This window comes from Anomaloglossus baeobatrachus, chromosome 9, assembly GCF_048569485.1.
Source record: "Anomaloglossus baeobatrachus isolate aAnoBae1 chromosome 9, aAnoBae1.hap1, whole genome shotgun sequence".
Classification (NCBI taxonomy): Eukaryota; Metazoa; Chordata; class Amphibia; order Anura; family Aromobatidae; genus Anomaloglossus; species Anomaloglossus baeobatrachus.
Window position 1 is genome coordinate 27,737,185 of NC_134361.1, and position 13,109 is coordinate 27,750,293.

The window sequence follows — 13,109 nt, forward strand, 5'->3', positions numbered from 1 at the left end:
GTCTACTTTACATACATCATTGCTCCCTGGTCCCCCTCTGTTGGAACAGCCCCGGGCTCCGGGGGTGTCCCATGCATCCCAGTGTGACGGTTCGGACACGGACGACAGTCCCAGACAGCCTAAGCGAGCTCGCTATGAGCGGCCCTCGACTTCATCACACTGGTCAGGGTCCCAGCAGGATGGCTCTCTGTATGATGAGGCGGAGGTAGCTGATCAGGATTCTGATCCTGAGACCGCTCTCAGCTTGGATACACCTGATGGGGACGCCATAGTGAATGATCTGATAGCGTCCATCAATAGAATGCTGGATATTTCTCCCCCAGCTCCTCCGGTGGAGGAATCAGCTTCACAGCAGGAGAAATTCCATTTCAGATATCCCAAGCGTAAATTGAGTTCTTTTCTGGACCACTCTGACTTTAGAGAGTCAGTCCAGAAACATCACGCTTATCCAGATAAACGTTTCTCCAAACGGCTTAAGGACACACGTTATCCCTTTCCCCCTGACGTGGTCAAAGGCTGGACCCAGTGTCCCAAGGTGGATCCCCCTATCTCCAGGCTTGCGGCTAGATCCATAGTTGCAGTGGAGGATGGGGCTGCACTTAAAGATGCCACTGACAGACAGATGGAGCTCTGGTTGAAATCCATCTATGAAGCTATCGGCGCGTCGTTTGCTCCAGCATTCGCTGCCGTATGGGCACTCCAAGCTATTTCAGCTGGTCTTACACAGGTTGACACTGTCACACGTGCATCTGTGCCGCAGGTGGCATCCTTAACCTCTCAAATGTCTGCATTTGCGTCTTACGCGATTAATGCTGTTCTGGACTCTACGAGCCGTACGGCAGTGGCGTCCGCCAACTCCGTGGTTTTACGCAGAGCCTTGTTGTTAAGGGAATGGAAGGCAGATTCTGCTTCCAAAAAGTGCTTAACCAGTTTGCCATTCTCTGGTGACCGACTGTTTGGTGAGCGGTTGGATGAGATCATTAAACAGTCCAAGGGTAAGGATTCATCCTTACCTCAGCCCAGACAAACCAAACCCCAGCAGAGGAGGGGACAGTCGGGGTTTCGGTCCTTTTGAGGCTCCGGCAGGTCCCAATTCTCCTCGTCCAAAAGGACTCAAAAGGATCAGAGGAACTCAGATTCTTGGCGGGCTCAGTCACGCCCAAAAAAGACAGCCGGAAGACCCGCTACCAAGGCGGCGTCCTCATGACTTTCGGCCTCCTCTCTCCGCATCCTCGGTCGGTGGCAGGCTCTCCCGCTTTGGCAACATTTGGCTGCCACAGGTCCAAGACCGTTGGGTGAGAGACATTCTGTCCCACGGGTACAGGATAGAGTTCAGTTCTCGTCCTCCAACTCGATTCTTCAGAACGTCTCCGCCTCCCGACCGAGCCGATGCTCTTCTGCAGGCGGTGTGCACTCTAAGGGCAGATGGTGTGGTGATCCCTGTTCCTCTTCAGGAGCAAGGTCACGGTTTTTACTCCAATTTGTTTGTGGTGCCAAAAAAGGACGGATCCTTCCGTCCCGTTCTGGACCTAAAACTTCTCAACAAGTACGTAAAAACCAGACGGTTCCGGATGGAATCCCTCCGCTCCGTCATCGCCTCAATGTCTCAAGGAGATTTCCTAGCATCAATAGACATCAAGGATGCTTATCTCCACGTGCCGATTGCTCCAGAGCATCAGCGTTTTCTACGGTTCGTTATAGGAGACGAACACCTTCAGTTCGTAGCTCTGCCTTTCGGTCTGGCGACAGCCCCACGGGCCTTCACCAAGGTCATGGCAGCAGTAGTAGCAGTCATGCACTCTCAGGGACACTCTGTGATCCCTTACTTAGACGATCTGCTTGTCAAGGCTCCCTCTCAAGAGGCATGCCAACACAGCCTGGACGTTGCACTGGAGACTCTCCAGAGTTTCGGGTGGGTCATCAACTTTTCCAAGTCAAATCTGACCCCGACCCAATCGCTAACATATCTTGGCATGGAGTTTCATACTCTCTCAGCGATAGTGAAGCTTCCGCTGGACAAACAGCGTTCACTACAGACAGGGGTGCGATCCCTCCTTCAAGACCAGTCACACCCCTTGAGACGCCTCATGCACTTCCTAGGGAAGATGGTAGCAGCAATGAAGGCAGTCCCTTTCGCGCAGTTTCATCTGCGTCCACTACAGTGGGACATTCTACGCCAATGGGACGGGAAGTCGACGTCCCTCGACAGGAACGTCTCCCTTTCTCAGGCGGCAAAGGAATCTCTTCAGTGGTGGCTTCTTCCCACCTCATTGTCAAAGGGAAAGTCCTTCCTACCCCCATCCTGGGCGGTGGTCACGACGGACGCGAGTCTGTCAGGGTGGGGAGCGGTTTTTCTCCACCACAGGGCTCAGGGTACGTGGACTCAGCAAGAGTCCACCCTTCAGATCAATGTTCTGGAAATCAGAGCAGTGTATCTTGCCCTACAAGCCTTCCAGCAGTGGCTGGAAGGGAAGCAGATCCGAATTCAGTCGGACAACTCCACAGCGGTGGCATACATCAACCACCAAGGAGGAACACGCAGTCGGCAAGCCTTCCAGGAAGTCCGGCGAATTCTGACGTGGGTGGAAGACACGGCATCCACCATATCAGCAGTTCACATCCCAGGCGTGGACAACTGGGAAGCAGATTTTCTCAGTCGCCAGGGTATGGACGCAGGGGAATGGTCTCTTCACCCGGACGTGTTTCAAGAGATCTGTCGCCGCTGGGGGATGCCGGACGTCGACCTAATGGCGTCCCGACACAACAACAAGGTCCCAGTCTTCATGGCGCGGTCTCACGATCACCGAGCTCTGGCGGCAGACGCCTTAGTTCAAAATTGGTCGCAGTTCCGGCTCCCTTATGTGTTCCCACCTCTGGCACTGTTGCCCAGAGTGCTGCGCAAGATCAGGTCCGACTGCCGCCGCGCCATCCTCGTCGCTCCAGACTGGCCGAGGAGGTCGTGGTACCCGGATCTGTGGCATCTCACGGTAGGCCAACCGTGGGCGCTACCAGACCGACCAGACTTGCTGTCTCAAGGGCCGTTTTTCCATCGGAATTCTGCTGCCCTGAACCTGACTGTGTGGCCATTGAGTCCTGGATCCTAGCGTATTCAGGATTATCTCAAGACGTCATTGCCACCATGAGACAAGCTAGAAAACCAACCTCCGCCAAGATCTACCACAGGACGTGGAAGATATTCTTATCTTGGTGTTCTGCTCAGGGAGTTCCTCCCTGGCCTTTTGCATTGCCTACTTTTCTTTCCTTTCTACAATCCGGTTTGGAAAAAGGTTTGTCGCTCAGCTCCCTTAAAGGACAAGTCTCAGCGCTATCTGTATTTTTTCAGAAGCGACTAGCACGGCTTCCTCAGGTACGCACGTTCCTGCAAGGGGTTTGTCATATCGTCCCTCCTTACAAGCGGCCGTTAGAGCCCTGGGATCTGAACAGGGTTCTAGTTGCTCTCCAGAAGCCGCCTTTCGAGCCTATGAGGGATGTTTCCCTTTCTCGACTTTCACAAAAAGTGACTTTTCTAGTAGCGGTCACCTCGCTTCGGAGAGTGTCCGAGCTAGCAGCGCTCTCATGCAAATCTCCCTTCCTGGTGATTCACCAGGACAAGGTGGTTCTGCGCCCGATTCCGGAGTTTCTCCCTAAGGTGGTATCCCCCTTTCATCTCAATCAGGATATCTCCTTACCTTCTTTGTGTCCTCATCCAGTTCATCAATGTGAGAAGGATTTGCATTTGTTGGATCTGGTGAGAGCACTCAGAATCTACATTTCCCGCACGGCGCCCCTGCGCCGCTCGGATGCACTCTTTGTCCTTGTCGCTGGTCAGCGTAAAGGGTTGCAAGCTTCCAAATCCACCTTGGCTCGGTGGATCAAGGAACCAATTCTTGATGCCTACCGTTCTGCTGGGCTTCCGGTTACCTCAGGGCTGAAAGCCCATTCTACCAGAGCCGTGGGTGCGTCCTGGGCATTACGGCACCAGGCTACGGCTCAGCAGGTGTGCCAGGCGGCTACCTGGTCGAGTCTGCACACTTTCACCAAGCATTATCAGGTGCATACCTACGCTTCGGCGGACGCCAGCCTAGGTAGACAAGTCCTTCAGGCGGCGGTTGCCCACCTGTAGGAAAGGACTGTTTTTACGGTCCTGTCACGAGGTGTTATTGTACCCACCCAGGGACTGCTTTTGGACGTCCCAATCGTCTGGGTCTCCCAATTAGGAGCGATAAAGAAGAAGGGAATTTTGTTTACTTACCGTAAATTCCTTTTCTTCTAGCTCCAATTGGGAGACCCAGCACCCGCCCTGTTTTCTTAGGGATTTTTGTTTTTTCGGGTACACATGTTGTTCATGTTAAATGGTTCAGTTCTCCGATGTTCTTCGGATTGAATTTGTTTTTAAACCAGTTATTGGCTTTCCTCCTTCTTGCTTTTGCACTAAAACTGAGGAGCCCGTGATCCCACGGGGGTGTATAGGCAGAAGGGGAGGGGCCTTACACTTTTAAGTGTAGTGCTTTGTGTGGCCTCCGGAGGCAGTAGCTATACACCCAATCGTCTGGGTCTCCCAATTGGAGCTAGAAGAAAAGGAATTTACGGTAAGTAACAAAATTCCCTTCTTTTGGCTATATACCCTCCTGGATTGTACTCAGAGGAGACAACAGCATGTCGTCCGCAAAAAGCAAGGGTGCCAAAGCACAGGCTTACTTTGCAACCTGTACCTCATGTGCGGCTATACTACCGGCAGGTTCCACTGACCCTCATTGTGTGCAATGCTTGGCCCCTGTGGCACTTACTCAGCCGGAGCCTCTGCTACTGGTGGCCCAGGTGGAACCACCTGCTACCACTGTCCAGGTGACAGGGACGGAGTTTGCAGTATTTGCTGACAAACTGTCGGAGAGTATGGATAAATGGTCTGCTAAGATACTAGAAGCCTTACAGTCCAGACCGGTGACTCAGGCCACGGGCACTGTTGAATCATTGACCCCAGGCCCCCCTCAGTTGGAGCAGCAAAGTGCTCCTGGGGTGACCCATAGGTCCCAGGGTGAGGTCTCTGACACGGACCGCAGTCCCAGGCCGCCTAAGCGGGCTCGCTGGGAAATTCACTCGACTTCATCACACTGTTCGGGGTCTCAGCAGGAGGACTCTCTGGATGATGAAGCGGAGGTAGCAGATCAGGATTCTGATCCTGAGGCCGCTCTCAACCTAGATACACCGGAAGGTGACGCCATAGTGAATGACCTTATAGCGACCATCAATCAGGTGTTGGATATTTCTCCCCCAGCTCCTCCAATTGAGGAGTCAGCTTCTCAGCAGGAGAAATTCCGTTTCAGGTTTCCCAAGCGTACATTGAGTACGTTTCTGGATCACTCTGACTTCAGAGAGGCAGTCCAGAAACACCGAGCTTGTCCAGATAAGCGTTTTTCCAAGCGCCTTAAGGATACACGTTATCCCTTCCCCCCCTGACGTGGTCAAGGGCTGGGCTCAGTGTCCCAAGGTGGATCCTCCAGTCTCCAGACTGGCGGCTAGATCCATAGTTGCAGTGGAAGATGGGGCTTCACTCAAGGATGCCACTGACAGACAGATGGAGCTCTGGTTGAAATCCATCTATGAAGCTATCGGCGCGTCTTTTGCTCCAGCATTCGCAGCCGTATGGGCACTCCAAGCTATCTCAGCTTGTCATGCGCAGATTAATGTAGTCACACGTACGTCTGCTCCGCAAGTGGTGTCCTTAACCTCTCAGGCGTCGGCGTTTGCGTCCTACGCCATTAATGCTGTCCTGGACTCTGCGAGCCGTACGGCGGTAGCATCCGCCAATTCGGTGGCAGTCCGCAGGGCCATGTGGCTACGTGAATGGAAGGCAGACTCCGCTTCCAAAAAGTTCTTAACCGGTTTGCCATTTTCTGGCGACCGTCTGTTTGGTGAGCGATTGGATGAAATCATTAAACAATCCAAGGGAAAGGACTCATCCTTACCCCAGTCCAAACCAAACAGACCTCAACCACGGAAGGTACAATCGAGGTTTCGGTCCTTTCGGTCCGCGGGGAGGTCTCAATTCTCCTCGTCCAAAAGGCCTCAGAAGGATCAGAGGAACTCCGATTCATGGCGGTCTAAGTCACGTCCTAAAAAGACCGCCGGGGGAACCGCTCCCAAAGCGGCCTCCTCATGACTTTCGGCCTCCTCACACCGCATCCTCGGTCGGTGGCAGACTTTCCCGCTTTTGCGACGCCTGGCTGCCACAGGTAAAAGACCGTTGGGTGAGAGACATTCTGTCTCACGGTTACAGGATAGAGTTCAACTCTCGTCCTCCGACTCGGTTCTTCAGAACATCTCCGCCCCCCGAGCGAGCCGATGCTCTTCAGGCGGTATGCATTCTGAAGGCAGAAGGAGTGGTGATCCCTGTTCCTTTTCAGCAACGGGGTCACGGTTTTTACTCCAACTTGTTCGTGGTGCCGAAAAAGGACGGATCCTTCCGTCCTGTTCTGGACCTAAAGCTGCTCAACAAACATGTAAAAACCAGGCGGTTCCGGATGGAATCGCTCCGCTCCGTCATCGCCTCAATGTCCCAGGGAGATTTCCTAGCATCAATCGACATCAAAGATGCTTATCTCCACGTACCGATTGCTCAAGAGCATCAGCGCTTCCTGCGTTTCGGCATAGGGGACGAACAACTTCAGTTCGTGGCACTGCCTTTCGGCTTGGCGACAGCCCCACGGGTCTTCACCAAGGTCATGGCAACAGTAGTAGCAGTTCTGCACTCTCAGGGACACTCGGTGATCCCTTACTTAGACGATCTGCTTGTCAAGGCACCCTCTCAAGTGGCATGCCAACACAGCCTGAGCATTGCTATAGAGACTCTCCAGAGTTTCGGGTGGATCATCAATTTTCCAAAGTCAAATCTGACACCGGCCCAATCACTGACATATCTTGGCATGGAGTTTCATACTCTCTCAGCGATAGTGAAGCTTCCGCTGGACAAACAGCGTTCACTACAGACAGGGGTGCAATCTCTCCTTCAAGGCCAGTCACACCCCTTGCGGCGCCTCATGCACTTCCTAGGGAAGATGGTAGCAGCAATAGAGGCAGTTCCTTTTGCGCAGTTTCATCTGCGTCCACTTCAATGGGACATTCTCCGCAAATGGGACAGGAAGTCGACGTCCCTCGACAGGAACGTCTCCCTTTCTCGGGCAGCCAAGGCTTTCCTTCAGTGGTGGCTTCTTCCCACTTCTCTGTCGAAGGGGAAATCCTTCCTGCCCCCATCCTGGGCTGTGGTCACGACGGACGCGAGCCTGTCAGGGTGGGGAGCGGTCTTTCTCCACCACAGGGCTCAGGGTACTTGGACTCAGCCAGAGTCCTCCCTTCAGATCAATGTTCTGGAGATAAGGGCAGTGTATCTTGCCCTAAAGGCGTTCCAGCCGTGGCTGGAAGGCAAGCAGATCCGAATTCAGTCGGACAACTCCACAGCGGTGGCATACATCAACCACCAAGGCGGAACACGCAGTCGGCAAGCCTTCCAGGAAGTCCGGCGGATTCTGCTATGGGTGGAAGCCACAGCCTCCACCATATCCGCAGTTCACATCCCGGGCGTAGAAAACTGGGAAGCAGACTTTCTCAGTCGCCAGGGCATGGATGCAGGGGAATGGTCCCTTCACCCGGACGTGTTTCAGGAGATCTGTTGCCGCTGGGGGATGCCGGACGTCGACCTAATGGCGTCCCGGCACAAACACAAGGTCCCGACATTCATGGCACGGTCTCAAGATCACAGAGCTCTGGCGGCAGACGCCTTAGTTCAGGATTGGTCGCAGTTTCAACTCCCTTATGTGTTTCCTCCTCTGGCACTGTTGCCCAGAGTGTTACGCAAGATCAGGTCCGACTGCCGCCGCGCCATCCTCGTCGCTCCAGACTGGCCGAGGAGGTCGTGGTACCCGGATCTGTGGCATCTCACGGTGGGCCAACCGTGGGCACTACCAGACCGACCAGACTTGCTGTCTCAAGGACCGTTTTTCCATCTGAATTCTGCGGCCCTCAACCTGACTGTGTGGCCATTGTGTCCTGGATCCTAGCGTCTTCAGGGTTATCTCAAGAGGTCATTGCCACTATGAGACAGGCTAGGAAACCAACGTCCGCCAAGATCTACCACAGGACGTGGAGGATATTCTTATCTTGGTGCTCTGATCAGGGTTTTTCTCCCTGGCCATTTGCCTTGCCCACTTTTCTTTCCTTCCTTCAATCCGGATTGGAAAAAGGTTTGTCGCTCGGCTCCCTTAAGGGACAAGTCTCAGCGCTCTCTGTGTTCTTTCAGAAGCGCCTAGCCAGACTTCCACAGGTACGCACGTTCCTGCAGGGGGTTTGTCACATAGTCCCTCCTTACAAGCGGCCGTTAGAACCCTGGGATCTGAACAGGGTGCTGATGGCTCTTCAGAAACCACCTTTCGAGCCAATGAGGGATATTCCTCTCTCACGCCTTTCGCAGAAAGTGGCCTTCCTAGTAGCAGTCACATCACTTCGGAGAGTGTCTGAGCTAGCAGCGCTGTCATGCAAAGCCCCTTTCCTGGTGTTTCACCAGGACAAGGTGGTTCTGCGTCCGGTTCCGGAATTTCTCCCTAAGGTGGTATCCCCCTTTCATCTCAATCAGGATATCTCCTTACCCTCTTTTTGTCCTCATCCAGTTCACCAATGTGAAAGGGATTTGCACTTGTTAGATCTGGTGAGAGCACTCAGACTCTACATTTCTCGTACGGCGCCCCTGCGCCGCTCGGATGCACTCTTTGTCCTTGTCGCTGGCCAGCGTAAAGGGTCACAGGCTTCCAAATCAACCCTGGCTCGGTGGATCAAGGAACCTATTCTCGAAGTTTACCGATCTTCTGGGCTTCCGGTTCCCTCAGGGCTAAGGGCCCATTCTACCAGAGCCGTGGGTGCGTCCTGGGCTTTGCGGCACCAGGCTACGGTTCAGCAGGTGTGTCAGGCAGCTACCTGGTCGAGCCTGCACACTTTCACGAAACACTATCAGGTGCATACCTATGCTTCGGCAGATGCCAGCCTAGGTAGGCGAGTCCTTCAGGCGGCGGTTGCCCACCTGTAGGAAGGGGCCGTTTTACGGCTCTATTTCGAGGTTTTACTTTACCCACCCAAGGACTGCTTTTGGACGTCCCAATTGTCTGGGTCTCCCAATGGAGCGACAAAGAAGAAGGGAATTTTGTTTACTTACCGTAAATTCCTTTTTCTTCTAGCTCCAATTGGGAGACCCAGCACCCGCCCCTGTTCCCTTCGGGCTGTTGTTCTTTGGGTACACATGTTGTTCATGTTCAATGGTTTCAGTTCTCCGAAATTTCTTCGGACTGAATTTACTTTAAACCAATTTATAACTTTTCCTCCTTCTTGCTTTTGCACCAAAACTGAGGAGCCCGTGAGGCACGGGGGGTGTATAGGCAGAAGGGGAGGGGCTTTACACTTTTAAGTGTAATACTTTGTGTGGCCTCCAGAGGCAGAAGCTATACACCCAATTGTCTGGGTCTCCCAATTGGAGCTAGAAGAAAAGGAATTTACGGTAAGTAAACAAAATTCCCTTCTTTCCCATAGTAGTAAGTTTATAAAAATACTGTCCTCTTTTATCCTTTATTTCTCCCATAAATCCCTTTTAGTTGTGATCCTCTTGTGTAGAGTGACTCGACCTCGTGTTTTACACTTGTGTAATCTCCCGTCCTCAGCTGCGGTCGTTGGCAGAAAGTCACAAGATGGAATCTGACAAGTTGACAATCCAAGTGTCCGCTCTAGAATCCAAGCTCCAAGAAGAACTGGAAGAGAAAATAATGGAAGTGAAGCGTCTGAGAGAAGAACTTCATGTGGTCAATGAGAAGAGAGCGGCTGCGGAAGCGGAGCTCAGGTACCAAATGCTCAAACTGCTACATCCGGTGCTGATAAATCCAATCCTGCTCCATGAAAGGTGACGGAGCAGTTAGTTTACAGCTCACGAGTTCATTGCCTGATGGTTTACAGATACTCATGCACTATCCTCCAGTTTTATACAACGTGCGATTGTATAAAGGCTGCTTTACACGCAGAGATATCTCTAGCGAGCGTACCCGCCCCGTCGTTTGTGCGTCACTGGCAAATCGCTGCCCGTGGCGCACAATATCGTTAGTCCCCGTCACACGTACTTACCTGCCTAGCGATGTCGCTGTGGCAGGAGAACCGCCTCCTTTCTAAGGGGGCGGTTCGTGCGGCGTCCCAACGACGTCACACGGCAGCCGTCCAATAGAAGCGGAGGAGCGGAGAGCAGCTGAAAGAAAGTGACGCCCACCTCGTTGCCGGAGAACGCAGGTACGGTGTTGTTCGTCGTTCCCGGGTATCACACGTAGCGATGTGTGCTGCCTCAGGAACGACGAACAACCTACATCCACAACGAGATTTTGAAAATGAACGACGTATCAACGATAAGGTGAGTATTTTTGATCTTTAATAGACGCTCGGAGCTGTTACACGCAACGACGTCGCTAACGACGCCGAATGTGTGTCACGAATTTAGTGACCCCCGACGACCTATCGTTAGATGTCGTTGCGTGTAACGGGGCCTTAAGGCATACGATCCTGCTCAGTGCTACTCAAACTTCAGGGAAACCTCTGCCTCAACTGATGCCACGCCTCTCTACGGGAGCAGTTTTGGCATCTGTTTTGACACCAAATCTGTGCATTATTATTGAATATTAATTTATAGAGCTCAATTGATTCCATGGTGCTGTACATGAGAAGGGGTTACTTACAGAATACATATACAAATTACAATAGAGTACAGAGGGAAGAGGACCCTGCTCTTGCAGGCTTACATTCTATAGGATTTTGAGGAGGAGACAGTAGGTGGGGTGTTGGTTGGGCGGGGGTTGTGGCATGGTGGTGAGGTAGTGATGAAGGAGTGGGGTCATTGAAGGTTATAGGCATTTCTGAACAGATGAGTTTTCAAGTTCCGTTTGAAGCTTGTGAATGTAGCAGATAATCAGATGTGTTGAGGCAACGAATTCCAGAAAACTGGGGATGCTCGGGAGAAGTCTTGGAGGCGGTAGCATTAGGAGCGAATGAGAGAAGGAGATCTTGGGAGGACCGGAGGTTACGTTTTAGAGTGTAGCGGGAGATTAGTTCAGAGATATACGGAGGAGACAGATTATGGAAGGCTTTGTATCTCGGTGTTAGTAGTATGAATTGGATACGGTGGAGGATTGGGAGCCAGTGGAGGGATTTGCAGAGGGGAGAAGTGGGGTGATGTTGAGGAGAGAGGTGGATCATTCGGGCAGCAGAATTAAGGATGGACTGGAGAGGGGCGAGCGTGTTAGCAGGGTGCATCCAGCGTATTTCCTTCCTGTCTGTCTTCAGATGCCGGACCTGTGCTCAGTTGGGATTAGTTGGGTGTTGAGGGTCCATCATTAGAAAGCAAGGGTCCAAAGGAAGATATATTTTAATATGGCCTCACAATATATTCCTATCACTCGAATTGTATGAAAGCATCAAAACTAACCGAGATCTGCAGTCGGTGTGCTATGATAGCGGGTTGGGGGTCTTCACCCATAGACCCCCCTAAAGATGTAACTCTGACGCTGCTCTATCACATAGAAAGTTTGCTATTAAAACAGAAGTATACTTACAGGAGTTTTCCATGACTTAGATACTGGTGACTTATCCGTAGGCGACCAACACTGATTCCCCAGTTTGTAGCCGCTGAATGGGAGAACCGCTTCTGTCAACCGTAGTTCTTCTTTTGATTAGTTGGCTTGGCGCGACATCATCATTGCGTGTCTGACGTTGCACCACACTGGCTAATCAAATGAAGGGCCGCGGAAGCTGGGAGATAGGAGTTGGTTCTCCCTCTTCAAGACAGCGGACACAGATCACTGTCATGGCCGATGGAATGGGAAAATCCATTCGCACCAACTCTGATCCGCAATCACGCGAGTACTGGGAATTCACTGTTGCGATTGGTAAACATTCTGTGCAGTACTGCACCATGACCGTCATGAACGCCGTCGTTCTGTCATTTTTAGTCAGTCCCATCTAGAGCTGGAATCGCAGAATGCCTTAGTGCTGCAGCTGAGGACGTACATTGGGGAGCTCGTACCGGATAATCGGCAGGCGGAGGAGCAGAAGAGGGAGAAGACTGAACTGGAGAAAACCATACAGGTGACATTCATGTGATTGCCGGGTGTATCGCTGACCGCACAGCTTTTATATCATCTCTGCTCTTTATGGATCTTTTTAGCTTCTGGAGAAAGAGAGAGATGCTCTGCAGACGTCTATGTCGCTCCTGCAGACCCGGCTGTCATCACTTACACACATTTTATCCCTGCAGGAAAATGATCTCTGTAGAAAAGCAGTGAGTACATTGTAATCTATTATATAAAGCTGAGTGTGTGTATGTATGTCTGCTAAAGGAATCCGCACCGTCGCATTTACAATCATGAAATTTTGCACAGACGCCTCATGTGACCCAGGGAACGTCGTAGACTATGTTTTGACAGGAAAATTTAACCCCATGCTTTCCAGTTACACTACAAAAAACCTGCTTCCATTAAAGTGAATGGAGCTGTGAGCTACAGTTTATTAATAGCAGCTGTGATTGGTTGCTATAAGAACAAAGGACATTGTTAGTATAAGAAGCTTATGGGTGAGGTAATATGATGTCGGTGAGGAGACAGACTGGGAAAGAGACAGACAAAGACAGATGGGGAAAGAGACAGACCTTGATAGAGACAGACTGGGAAAGAGACAGAGAAATAGAGACAGACAAGGAAAGAGACAGGCAGACAGGGAAAGAGCCAGATGAGAAAAGACACAGACAAAGAGATGGACAAAGACAGACAGGAAAAGAGACGGGGAGACAGATGGGGAAAGAGACAGACCTGGAAAGAAACCGAGAGATAGAGACAGGCAACGGGGCAAGAGACAAACTGGGCAAGAGACAGACAAAGAGATACAGACAGACTGATACAAAGACAGACCGAGAGATAGAAACAGACAGAGACAGACAGTGACTGCAAGAGAGACAATTACTATGCCACGCAACGCTAGATTTATGTTTATTGTTTTTTTCAAACAAGTACAATTCTGGTCATTTTCACACTTTTCATGTATAT

At 51.6% G+C, this 13,109-nt stretch overlaps 1 protein-coding gene across 2 annotated transcripts in view; it reads left to right on the plus strand.

The window, feature by feature from the left end:
• Positions 1-13,109, plus strand: part of CCHCR1 (coiled-coil alpha-helical rod protein 1) — a 75,160-nt gene that overhangs the window by 7,164 nt on the left and 54,887 nt on the right. For both annotated transcript variants that reach the window (XM_075323437.1, XM_075323438.1), the window contains exons 5-7: positions 9,699-9,874; positions 12,021-12,156; positions 12,236-12,349. In XM_075323437.1, coding sequence (XP_075179552.1) covers positions 9,699-9,874; positions 12,021-12,156; positions 12,236-12,349 — 426 coding nt within the window. The remainder of the gene's footprint in view (positions 1-9,698; positions 9,875-12,020; positions 12,157-12,235; positions 12,350-13,109) is intronic.